Source organism: Polypterus senegalus, chromosome 6 (assembly GCF_016835505.1).
Source record: "Polypterus senegalus isolate Bchr_013 chromosome 6, ASM1683550v1, whole genome shotgun sequence".
In the NCBI taxonomy this organism is placed as follows: domain Eukaryota; kingdom Metazoa; phylum Chordata; class Cladistia; order Polypteriformes; family Polypteridae; genus Polypterus; species Polypterus senegalus.
In genome coordinates, this window is record NC_053159.1 from 158445077 (window position 1) to 158459036 (window position 13960).

The window sequence follows — 13960 nt, forward strand, 5'->3', positions numbered from 1 at the left end:
AGGCCAGAATCATCAGAGAAATTCATGACTTGTTATACTTATAGTCATACAGGTACAGAATGAAGAGAAAAGGTGGCAGAACTTTAGCATTGTTGTAATTTTGGTAATGGAGAAATCATTTTGAGTAAGTTTTACATGTGTGGTGTGCAGGTTCAGTGAACATTCCACATGCCGAAGTGGTTTTTGTGTGAAGACGCCTATCAGTATTTGTCTTCAATGACTGCCTAGCTTAGGACTGGAATGCCTTTTTATTGTTGGAGGTTTAAATGAAAGACACAAGTAAATTTCCTAAGTAAATGAAAGTCAGAAAGCCAAACTGCAATTTTAACCAATTGGATAAAAAAAGAGGAAACGGGCTATTTTTACAGAAGACTCTTTCTAAACAAGCAATGAGGGTAAGAGAGCCATTAAATATTAATTAATGAAATAAATCAGTAAATAAAATTACTAAATGCAATAATGTATTTTATATTCTTACTTATTACTATACAGACTTGGTGGTGGAGCAGAGCACATTCTACCAGTATCAAGCCAAGTGGGAGCCAAAATGTCAGTAGGGTAATGTTTTATATTAGGAAAGGCTCACTGACCATTTAGAGACACCTAAACCTAATCTGCAAGTCTTCAGATGCCCAACTGGCACGGAAGAACAAGCAAACTCCATGCATACAGTTATTACACTCTTTAAAATCTCAGAAGCCATGAGTCAGGATCTGAACCCACTTTGCCATTAAAGCAATTGTTGCAATTATTATTACTTTTAAAGTTATTATTAAGACAATGAAAGTAGGAGGAAAATGGTAATACCAGAAGTGAAGATGGAAGAAAAAGCAAATGGAAGCAAACAGAAAAATAAATCACACAGTGGAGGGACTATGTGATTTGTTCTAAAAAGGGACCATTTTATTGTGTGTAATGATGAATAAAAGACAGAAATGAAACTGATAGTTCAAAACATGGATGTATTTTTATGGAGATTTAAAGAAATAAACCCAGCTACAAGTTACAGTAAAATTGTCGAAATCTTTCTTTTTGAATTTCTTCTTAGAAAAATATTATACATTAGAACGACAAACTGTATTGAATCAGTCTGCTAGTATGTTAAGAGGAAACTTACCCATGCATTTTCCAACCTCCTTAATCTAATGTGGGCTCGCCTGTCCTTGCAATAAGCAGAGCCAGCCAGTGGTCGACACGGGATGGGACGACAGTTTAAATTTAGTAACGTAATTGCAATTATGTATATACATAAAAACTACAATTTCCAGAGCGCTTTGCAAATCCTTGGCACGCGATAGGCGAATGATTGATTACCAATGAAACCAACGAATCGAAACCATTGACCAATGAAAAATCACAGTGGGCGGGACCTCGTGATCATTTTTCTACTGTTGCAGAAGGCAGCTTTGCGTTTTCTTCGTTATCTTTAATTGTGTGGAAGTAGAACACGCGAGATTTTGTTTGCTTCTGCAAATTAAATTACATCAAGGTAGATCAGTACGTTTTGTCATCTTTTACGCTACCATTAGTCCTAGTTTCGAAGCGATGGCGGAAAGGCTGAGATCCAAGTGTACGTCGTACAAGGACTGTCAATCCTCTGCAGGGAAACGCTGTCTCTGGTCCCATACGAGACCCTAAGTATTTATCCGGTATGTTAGCCTTTCTGTGTACATCCTCGCTGTCCGGCTGAGGGAATTTCACTTTTATTGTTGCTTGCGCCTACTTTTGAAGGTGTCGGCATTTGGGGGTTGGCATACGAATGCTGTGCAACATGTAGTCGGAAAGGGCGACCCTGCTCGGTATCTCATAACTAATTTTTACTAGAATATTTCCGATCGCGTTGTGTAAATTAAGCCACAGAGGTTTGTAGTTTTTTCTGCTTTTAATGTCAGCACGAGAATGTCACTGCACCTTTAAATGCAAGAGGCGTGCGGAGAGTGATGGCACTGGTTAACGCAGCTGCCTGGTTTTCGAAATTGGGACATCTGTCTGAAGATATTTATAAATAGCGGAAACGATATTTTCATTTGTCATGAAATAGTAATGATTCACATGTCGATGCAGACCGAAGCGCTGTGTAGCCGGCGTTCACGGGGATGACAAGTCCGTGTCACTGCAGGTTTTATTATTGTGTTCACGATAGAACATATATTTTTGTCGATTTTCTGCATTCCCGATACACTGATACTGGTTGATTTGTTAATTCTAGTTAAATATTTTTCTGTGTTAGATTAGAATTAAACTATCCAGTTGGCAGTTACCATTCCCCTTCTGATTGATACAAGTCATCTTGAAAGAAACCATGGATCGCAACGATGTGGTTTGCAGCCTTAACAGGCATTTAAAAAATCCCAGTGCTTATTTACCGATAATTAATTACTTCAAAACGGGACAATAATTGCAACTTTATCAAAAATGCTATAGAAATGCTTTTTAAACAGCTTGGCTTTTTCATGACACCATTACATAGTCGTTTAAGACGTTTCAACACTGAAAGTTTATCAAAAATAAATCTGAAATAAGCTCTAAAGGAGTTGTAGATGTGCCTATTTGTATTTGCATGTGCTCTATTTGTAAAAGTATGGCCACCTTCCTGACTTTCAGAGCACCTTTCATATTTAAGCACGTCAGCAGCTTCACACTTCACATAACAGAAAAGCAAACAGTGCTTTGATTCATTAAACGTGTTAAGCAGTATAATAAAATTGTACAGTATGTTAAGTGCAAGTTTAGGATAATGTACTGCAATAAATAAGTTCAACAGTTAAAAATTCTGGAGGCGAAAAGAGTGTTTACTTTAGCTAATAACTTATCGATTAGTCAAGAAGGAAGACCATGTCCGTTTATTGTTTACAAGTAAGGTCCTCTTTTAATTTTAGATAATTGGATCATATCTATTTATTCAGACAGTTGTACAATTGAAGGGCATGTTTTCAGAATTCCATCCACTGATCTTAAGTATTTATCCACAATTGATTGACCACGTTTTGTGATCCCAAGCAATCTTAAATCAGAATATTTCTATGAAAAGTGCATATAAATGGCTATGATAACAAAAATAGATTTTTTTTCTGCACTGAGTAAATTGAAATACATTAGTTGAGAAGATTCCTTTTTTAATTTCCTTAGTGCCATCCATGTAAATATTCGGTACTAATGTGGATATTACTAGGGTGCAATGGCCTCTCTGCTCTCGAGTCCTGGGTTAGAAATCCGGCACGGCAGTCACTGTCTGTGAATAATCTGCTGGTTGACCTCGTGTCTCAATGTGGGTTTTCTATGGATACTCCAGGTGTTCAGATTAGACTGATTAGAGATTTGAGGTCATTGAGCTTTGAACGAGTGTATGCCACTGTTAGTGTGCCATATGACTGACTTGCTGCCTTTACATTAATGCTGATGGGATAAGCTTCCCTGCCGCGAACTTTGTGTAAGCAGGTTAAGAAGCTGAGTGAGTGAATGAAAGAATTAACTGTTTACATTCGGAAAATAACCGAGAGCCAGTCTAAATTAAATGGTTCTATGAAGTTGCTGGTATGTTTTACTATCAGAATGAGATGGCGGCAGGGGGGCTACCTGACCTATGTAATAAAAAATGTACCAACAAATGTAATTTTCACAATAACAGAAAAACTGTTATTTGAAGTTAGTAGTCATATTCATGTTTTTTTAGTCAATGTATATGATAATCCATGTGGACTAGAATTATATCCAGTGAATGTATATGATTGCTTTTCAGAATATGCCGTTAATAGATTTTGCATAAATTTCTAGTTGGTCTTTAGGATCTGATAGTGTTAAAGCTTTTCTACTTTTAAATTTGTCCTCTTATATCATCCTGTGTGCACAGCTGTGTTTTGAACATGGGAAAGGCACTATATAAATAAAAAGTATTATTATTATGTTTAAGGCTGCTGTGTGCAGCAGAGTGTAATTACAGACTGCAGTATGTATGAGGTCAGTCATGTAATGCCCCAACATCACGAAACGCCTTCAATGTCAGTCACGTTACATTAGACATCACATTAGACTATGATTAGCATTATGGCCCTGTTCTTTGGTAAGATTTGGGTTGTAGGAGGGTTATCTGAGTCAAAGGGTGTTTTGTGACTGACGTTGTGGGCATTACCTGATCTGTTTCATAGGTGTTGCAAGCTTTAGCTAGACCCTTCTTGTAATGTGTGAATCTCTTGTACTCGTGCTTCGTGTGTGGTCTTTACAAACTGCTACTGCTGCATTTGTGTTCATTCTTTATAGCCAGAAGTAATCGGCAGAGATTCTTTCAGCAAAGCATTAATTAACTAGATTTTTTTTTTTATTATTCATTTTATTGTAATCATTCCATACAAATCGATCAATTTTTTTTACAAAAAGTAGGATTGAGAACAAGTCGACACCCACCCCTGAGAGAGAGAGCATGGCCAATGGGGTAAAACTTAAGGCTTATAAACATACCTAACTTGATGAGTTTGATGATTGTTTTTTTTATGAGATCAGTCTTGTATGTCCAGAGACAACCATGAGTAGATTTGACTTAAAAGTGGGTGGGAACAATTAGACGGATCATTCAGTTTGAAATTTCTAACCCAATTCAACGCCTCATGAGTTGGAGCTCAGAGTAGGGTTGAAGGTTTGAACAGCAAAGAGTAACGGTGCGCTTGTGAACCTGTTCTGATAGATAGTCAGCCTGCAGTCATGATGGATAAACATGGCTGAAAGTCTCCACAAAAGACTCCACTTTATGTGTTGAGTGAGTGGAGAGCGCAATACATGTCTTAAAAATAAACCTAACCTGTTGCAAAGGAAAAACCTTTCTGTAAAGCCAGATGATACTTATACTTTATACTCAAAGACAGCACTGGGCTAGCGATAAAAGTGAACGGTGTGCTGCTGCTGGCTATATGTGGCATCTGTCCCTCACAGTTATGACAACACAGTCAAAGTCAACGCAAGACTGAAAAAATTGGCAACTACATCTACAAAAAGGTGTTAAAATATGCATTCAAACTTATCAGTGTGTCGTCATCCTTAGCTAAAGGGAGGTGAAAAGAACTCCCATTAAGAGAGTTGTCATGGGTGGGGGATGATTTGATTTCACCTTAGTTTTGTAAAATTTGACTTGCTTGTATGGAATGTTATTTACTTTTAATAAATTCAATAAAATGATAAAAAAAACGTTTTTGAAATAGATCTACAGGAGATGTAACTTTCAGCACCCTAAACAATAAATGTACCTAAAAACCCTGACATACTGTAGCTGCAGCATAATACTCAGCATCTCACTGTACATCTAAATGAAAAACTGAAGTAAGTTAACATTAGATAGATACTGTAGATAGATAGATAGAACTTTATTTCACCCTGGGAAAAATTTAGATTTTTACAGAAGCTCTTTAAATAAGTAAATATATAGGTAGATAAATAAGTCATAAATACACACACACACACACACACACACACACTATTTGGTCGGATCACACACTAGAGTTACTGTAAAGCAAGAAAAATTCAAAAGTCAGAAAACGTCTGACTTGGCTGTCATATTCACGGTGAGGTATAATGCAGGCATATTGCTTTTGGTATAAAGGAAGCCCCCATAGCATTTCTGCTGAATAATCTGTTGGCTGAAAGTCCTCAGTGTTAGTGTGACACACAGGATGTGCCGTATTGTTCATAATGGCGCTCAGTTTTGTTTTAATACTTTCCTCCGCTACGACCTCCAGAGGGTCCAGAGTGTGTTCAATAACTGATTTTGCCCTTTTAATTAGCTTGTTGATTCGGCGGTCCTCTCTTGAACTGATGTTATCACCACAGATTGGAAAATCACACTGACCATCAGAGTTATAGAAGATGTGAAGGATGTCACTTCCCACATTAAATATACGTACACCGTCTCATAAGGAGAAAGAGCCTGCTCTGCCCTTTCTTATATACTTGCTGTTTAATTTATAAATGGCAGGAATAGGGCCCTATGGAATCCATTTTATTTTTTCACAAATTCTGTTTTGTTTTTTTGATTTTCGGTTTTCACCGTTTTGTTTTTCCTTGATTTTGATTTTTTTTTTTTTTTTTAACTTTAATAATAATGAAATGGCACTTTACATTCCTTTTAATGAAACAGCACACTAGCACAACTGAACCTTATTTTGCAGTTCCATTCATCAGGTAGGAGCTGAGATCCTCCATGATGCTGTATGCAGAGACTGCAGTAGGGCAGTGAGTGCCCTCCAGAATTGTAAGAGCTGTTACTAGTTTGATGCATCCTTCCGAGAGCAAAAAGACTGGCCAAAGACTAACTCCTGTGTACTAAAACGTGTGACTTACACTGTAGATCACACATTCAGAAACGTGTATTTGTCTTGTTTCAAAACCTCATTATTTGTTACAGTAATGTTAAATAACCTTAATATTGTATACATCTCTGATGACTGCAGCAGTAGCCACATAACCACTTTACATACTGTGCCAACCCACCATGCATATACTGGTGGAAAGTAATGATTGCCGATGACTTGCCCACTACAAATGCTTGTACTGGTACAGCAAAATGGCTGAAAACTGTCTCATGTGGTTTTTGTTTTTTTTTTTTGTTTTGATACACATGCATAGTGTTTGACTTTTACATAGATGAGCTCTTGCTTGTAAATGTAATTCAGAAAGTATTTGCATGCAGTCCTTTCTAGTTTATCAGATTGTTTAACAATTTAAATGTGATTTTATATGCAGTATGTAATATTAAAAAGATGTGTTCTTCAGCCATGGTGATATTAAACCTAGATATCTGCAGTGTCTACAGATTTTCATTTCAGTCACAAATTGTTTCATGGCATAAACTGAACTCCTTGCTTAATTTGCGTTGTCGTTATTCTATTTCTGTATGAGGGGGAATACAGAATTACTCATCAGCTGCTTTCTGTAAAGATGTGTTGTGTTTTTGTGAATGGCCTTAGCCAAGGCTGCGATAATGGAATCCTGTCCGGTTCTGTTTCCTGCTGATGCTGCTGGTTATGCTCCCAGTCACCCAGAGTTGCTTTAAGAAGGTCTGAGACTGTTTTGGTATGTTATGTTTAATCTGTATTTACAAGTGATGGCAAAAGTTCATAAGGCAATCCTTACATGAAGAGGAGAAATGGCGGCCATTTTTCTGGAGTCAACATTACTAATCATGATTGACTTCTCATGATTGCTTAGTTCCTTTAACTCTTTGAGGGCATTCAGTTTACTGAACTGCACACAAAGCAGTGGTTTCAACATAAAATGTCTGTTGCTACGTGCTGTAGCTGCTGTTGGTGCATGTTCGGCAACTCTGGTGGCAGTGGCTGTGCAGGGGCATCTCGTTGGCCCGCAGGAATGCATGGTGGGTCAGCTGTCTGGCTGACTTTGCACAACCGCTGGGCAGCAATGGCAGTTGCAGTGTGATGCAATATGGTTTGTACCTCTTGTCAACATAAGAGGTGGTCCTCCCAGGCAAACACTGCTGTAGGTATATCGGCTACACAAACGTGTTGAACACCACGATCAACTGGGAACTGATCAGCTGATGCTGGTACTTCACTTTTGTTTTTGATGTCCATCTTTTGATCACTTGTATCAAATTCCAAGTCTGACAAGGCAGAGTCCGATTCAGTGATATGTTGTAAAATGTTCATGGAGTATTTAGTCTCTCGTCAGATGTCAATGCCATTTTAGAGGATCTTTGCTCTTTCCTACCCATGCAGGGAATCAAGGTTAAATCAACTAAGCTACTTAAGTTTACTTCTAGCAAAGAGAGTCAAACATAAACGTAAGGGTGAGTTTTGTCACAGTTTATAGCTGATTACCATCCTCTACCTCTGAATTTCAATAAAAGTCGACATCAGCCCTGAAAGAGTTAATAAAAGTTAAAATATGGAAAATCTGCTTGTTTAGCACACTAAAAACTGAATACAGTTTTTCATGCTTATTGGCCATGATTTGATGTCTCATGCATCACTGGGGAAAACGCATAACTGACAAGGCTAGATGATTCAAAAAGCAGAGAGACAGTTCGATTCTTAGTCGAGAAGCAGTTGGTGGTCTGGAATACCAGAAAAGTCTGTTAGTTAATGGATTGCTAGTGCTAGTAACGCAAAATACAGAAATGCTAATTGAAGGAAAAGAGCAAGAAGACCTAACACTAAAATACAGAAACCGATTTCTGCCACTCAATAAAAAAAGATTTATTTTATAAAAGCATTGCACTATTATGCAGTAATTATCATGTTACTTCCCAAAAGTACTGCATTGTTTCGCAGAGAATTTGCCTACTGCTACAGTTATCATTGTGTGTGTGTGCATTTGGGTCATCTAGTGGCAACTAATGATGGAGAGATTAAGCATGTGTGTTGCTTCCAGTCAAGTGACAAAAACTGAGCAAAGGTTACAGGCATATATTTAGTTTTATTCGTGTTAAAGTTTAGTAAGTTTAGTGCAGATATTATAACATAGGCAGAGTGAAAACACAGAGTTAGCATTCCTGACTCACAGCTCCAGGGTCTGCATTTGACATGTTCTCCCTGTGCATTTGTGTGAGTTGATTAGCAAGTATGCTTGACTGTGTATGATGAGTTATTGTAACCTGGAATATCTGGAAACATGTCAGTAATACTTCTCAATTAAGAAAACTAGGGGGCTTTGACCACCCTCCTGCCCCCCTCGACTGCACTATGCGCCAACCATTTTGCATCGCTGCTGCTCGGGTTGTGAAGAGGGGAGCTGAACGCTCCCCAAGGAGACGCAATCGCTCCTCCGACACCCTCTCTTAAATGGTGATACAATGGGAAACACATACTGTTTTTTTTTTTTTAATCTCCTTTTTGCTTGATCAGCTGCTGGCTTGCTGCCGCTGCCATGCTACGTGATCTGCATTTTGTGCAGCGCACTTCTGTCATATCACCTATGTCCATATATTCAATCTCTTTTTTGCTTTTACCTTTTCATCAATATTGCATTGAATTTTGATCCTGTGTTTGGATTACATTGTGACAACGCAACATATAACTACCCATGAGTGAATATCCTTTTCTTTCTCTCTGCAAGAAAAGTGTCTAACATAACCAGGCAGGACTTTTCCAAATCTCATTGCATAAGATCTTGTCTCGCGGGGCTTCCGGCCCCTGGCGTGGTTACATCGCTTGGCACGAAGACTTGTCTCGCGTGACGTGAAAATGTCTCTGAGACAATCACGTCTCATCTCCTTCCAAGATTTTTTTTTATAATAGAGAGATATGCTTAGTCTTTCATGAGTGGTGAAGTACCATCTGTCTCCTTTTTCCATCCCAAGCCTTCAAAGATTCACAGTCTGAACACCAGCTGCTGTGCCACCAGATAACACTGTTTTAAAACATCTATTTTCAAATAACTGGATTAAGACTAAACACATTTTTTTATTTATTCATTTCTGTTATTGGATTGTATGCAGTACACCTTTTCTGATTAGCTGTATGATTTTTGCCTGTGAAGGATCGCTGAACCATTCACCATGTTTGCTTTTTAACTTTCACTCCGTGATGCTGTAATAATCACGGACTCCTTGTGAACCTAAACAAGGCAGATAAAATTTACCCCTCAGCACATGCAGGGTTAATTGTACCCTTATAACGTTTGCTCAGTTCTTTTCACTTGATTGTATGCTACGCACACCCTTAACCTCTCCCTTAACACTAGAATTACCAGAGCCTACGAAAAAACTCGTAAATCCGTCCCACCTTAAATCACTTCTTAAAATCGTTCACAGCTCTCCACCAGCGTCTTTTGTCATCTAAATGTGCTGATAAAAATCAGGCTGCAAGCAGCCGGCTATTCCATCCCCCCACCAACTTAGAACGTGCACAAACTTCTCCCAGCTCATGCCTTGATTGATGTTCTGGTAGTGAAGTGGAGTTTTAGAGTGGAAATAATAGATTGTTGTTTGGAACACACACATTTCATGTCTGTTCCGTTTCTACAGTAATCTGTGTAAACACATTGTTAAAACATAAACGTTTTTTATATTCTATTAGTAGATGACAAAATGTAGGCATAAACTATATAATGTATGAAGCCTGAAGTATCCAAGAAATATTTTCACAGAAGGTACAAATCTAACTCAACAATTGCGCTTTTATGCAAAAATATAACTGCAGAAACAAAAAGCCGCCTTAAAAAATAATGCAAGAATACATATTTTGTTTTGAGTGGTGGGAATAAGCTTCCATAAGAGACACATATGTCAGAATGCTGTTTATAGACTTCAGCATTTATCACAATTGTTCCCCGGAAACTAATTTTTAAACTGAGTGAGTTATGGTTGAACACCTTCCTCTTTAATTGGATCTTAAATTTCTTGGCAGAGAAGCCCCTGTCAGTTTGGAATGAATGCAACCCTTCCATCTCCTCATATTCACTACAGAAGCTCCTCAGGGTTGAGTGCTGATCACCCTGCTGACTCATGACTGCACAGCCACACGCAGCTCTAATTACGTAATCAAGCTTGCTGATGACAGAACAGTTCTGGGTTTGATAAATGAGAATGATGAGTCTGCATATAAAGAGGAGGTGGAAGAGCTGGCCATGTGGTGCAGACAGCAATGTGTCTCTCAACATGGGCAAGACTAAAGAGTTAATTGTTGACTACAGGGGAAAAAAAAAACTTCCCTGATTACTTCCCAGTCTGGCTGTCCTGTGGAAATTGTAAAACATCTCAAGTTCCTCAGTGTGCATGTAACTAATGACCTTGCATGGACTAACAATACCACTTCCTTAACTAAAAAGGCTCCGCAGAGACTATACTTTTTGAGGTGACTGAAGTGAGAGAACCTGCAATCTCTCATTCTCACCACATTTTACAGAGTACTATTTTATATATATATATATATATATATATATATATATATATATATATATATATATATATATATATATATATATATATATATATATATAAAAAAATATATATATATATATATATAAAAATATATATATATATATATATATATATAAAATATATATATATATATCTAAAATATATATATACTAAGTCTTCTGACCAGCTGCATTATGGTCTGGTGTGGCAATTGAAGCATGTCTGACTACGAGATTGCAGAGACTAATGTAGGCAGCTGAAAAATGTCATCAGGATGTCTCTCTCTTCACTGGAAGACAGAATCTCCAAATGTCATGTAATGTAATGTAATGTTATGTAGTAGCTTTTTCGCCCTGGATGTCAGACTCCTCAGCACAGCGCTCCTCTTGATCTTCCACAATACCTTAAAGCTTAATCACTCACTCTAGTTTATGCAAATGTCACAAGTCACATATGCATAACTTGCATTTAATATGTCTTTGTGTAATTGTGTTAGTTAATAGTATTGGCATATTGCCTATTTAAATAGAATGTTGCATGGGTTTGTCTGTTGGTGCACACTGTCTTGTCTTACTTGCACTATATATACACTATGAGCACAGATCTTTGTCGTTATATTCTTGTAAACGTATATATATTGTTAAGATGACAACAAAGTTTAAATATGTCAGCACTGTGTTGCTGAAATCCTGTATTTAATTGGTATAGTGACATCCTTTAGACATTCTGTGATCTTCTGCACCATTGTCTGTCCTGGGCTAGTAACATCACTTCAAAAGTGGCCCACCAAATCATCAAGCAGATGAAGACGGCTGACTCAGTTATGGGATGCACATTTGACCTGCTAGAGGTAGTAATGGAGGAGAGAATGAAAGGCAAAACTGAGTGCTATTATGAGTATTGCTGTACTTCCTCTCTATGACATGTTAACATTGAGAACTTTTAGCCAAGGAATCATTCAGGGGAAGTGTGTGAAAAAACGCTACGGGGGCTCCTTCATACGAATGGCAAGACACCTTTATAATGCCTCACTCTAGTCTTATCATTAGCCAAAGCAGAGGTTTATAATTGTTTGTAATTCTCTGTCTGTCTGTCTGTCTGTCTGTCTGTCTGTCTGCCTATCTACATGAGATTCACCACATTTTACTAAAGGCTTTTTATCTTTAATCATTTTCCAACAATGACTCGTGATTCTAGCCTTTATTTTAATAAGAGTTTTGAATGCTCATCTCCACCATATATATCAATTGATATACAGTATATATATTCTTTTTAAGAATAACGTTTGTTCTGAAGTTGCATAGTCAAGTTAATACAATGATATTATATGAATTCTTTATTAAAATAGTCTTATACACTGACTTGGTAATTTTTGTTAAATAGATTTTGATATATGTAAGATGTGATTTGTTTCTGACCTCTTTACTAAAAACTAGTCTTTGTTTTTTTTTTTCTTTCTTTCAGAGCGATGAAAATTCTTCAGTCTTCATGTGTCATTGCTACTTTGTTGCCTTACCCCTACGTTGTAGTCCTTCTTCAGTTCAAACAAGTTGTTTACTTTTTGAAGTGCAGTTAACCCATTCATTTACAAAATGAGAAGATTTATGTATTGCAAGGTGGTCCTTGCTACCTCCTTAGTGTGGGTGCTAGTGGATGTGTTTCTTCTACTATACTTCAGCGAATGCAACAAGTGTGATGAGAAGAAAGACAGGTTGTTGCTTCCTGCTTTAAGAGGTATGCTTTTTCTAGTTTTTACATTCAGAGGCATTTTGCTTCAAACTTTGTCACAGCCAGTGATTCATTCTGTGTGTTATTACAGTGTGATCACATTCTATGTATACTTTTTGGAGTGCAGAAGCTATTGATGCACAGATTTAAGCAGTAATTCTTTGCAAAAATTTTTGTTATTAATGTTCCAACTTGAAGTGATGAAGCTGTAATTTTGTAACATTGATACCTCCTGTAATCTAGGGCAGGCTTCAAATCTGGGCGACCACCTGCAGACTGAATTGCTGGCAGTTTGTCATGGTGTTCTCCCAGGCAGTGTGCCTAAGCATTTAAGCAAGTTGCTTACCTTTCCAATATTCCAGTTACTTTATATGTATTTCTGTGTAAATATTGCATTTCTTTGTTACGCATGCAATTTTCTCTTTTAATCTTACTGTATTTGTTAGAATTTATAGCATGCTGAGCTCATAAGTGAATTGAATTATGTGATTTTTCTGTCAGTTTAGAGATCTTGTTGGAAGAACATTATTTGAACAAATGGTATATATTTTTTAAGTTTTAAATGTCATTTACATTTTGTCATATTTAAATAAGTAAGAGACCATGAGGCAGTCTGACGAGAAGTACATGAATGGCTTGGATAAACCTTTGTTTAATGTTAAGTATACACAATACAGTAGAAAGTGAAGGCAGGGAGTTGGAGAGGCAACCGGCCAATGCAGTGTTAGTTAAACAGGGCATTGGCTTGTTTGGTTTTATTTATTTGTGCTAAACTCATTCTGTGTTTGGAATCCTATTGTATATTTTCCTAGGGTATGTCCCTATGAAGCAGCAATAGATGTGGGTGCCAGCTTGTGCCCACTATGTTTCCTCCATAACAGTTGATGAGACTGTGATAATTATTTTAAGAAGAAATAAATTGTTTTAATGATTTGCTGCTGTATGAATTTCCACAGAAATGTCATTGTGCTAGGTAAAATAGATTATGAGAAAATTCATTAAATATTGTATATAGGACCATTCATAGACGACACCGGTACAAGCTGGATTACAGTGCACTCCATAATGTTTGAGAGAAAGACTTGTTTTTCCTTGATTTACCTCTATGCTCCACAGTTTAAAGTTACAAATCAAACAATCCAGACATGATAAAAGTGCACATTGCAGTCTCATTTAAAAATAATTGCATACATTTTGATGAACACATTTTTAACATGGTTTCCCCCATTTCAGGGCACCATAATGTTAGGGACAATTGGTGTCACAGTTCTTTGTGATTACTCAGGTGTGTTTCATTGCATTATTAGTGTAGGCTTAAGATACCTAAACGTGCTTCTAACTACTGTACATACTACATTTGGAGTCTGAAGT

The 13960-nt window shown here is 37.2% G+C and overlaps 1 protein-coding gene across 3 annotated transcripts in view; it reads left to right on the plus strand.

Annotated features, from left to right (window-relative positions):
* Positions 1–1389: 1389 nt before the first annotated feature.
* galnt13 (UDP-N-acetyl-alpha-D-galactosamine:polypeptide N-acetylgalactosaminyltransferase 13) overlaps positions 1390–13960 on the plus strand; it is a 241880-nt gene continuing 229309 nt past the window's right edge. For all 3 annotated transcript variants that reach the window (XR_005634152.1, XM_039757433.1, XM_039757432.1), the window contains exons 1-2: positions 1390–1649; positions 12326–12595. Coding sequence is in view for 2 of the 3 variants with exons in the window: in XM_039757433.1 (XP_039613367.1) it covers positions 12454–12595 (142 nt within the window). In the remaining variant the exon portion in view is untranslated. The remainder of the gene's footprint in view (positions 1650–12325; positions 12596–13960) is intronic.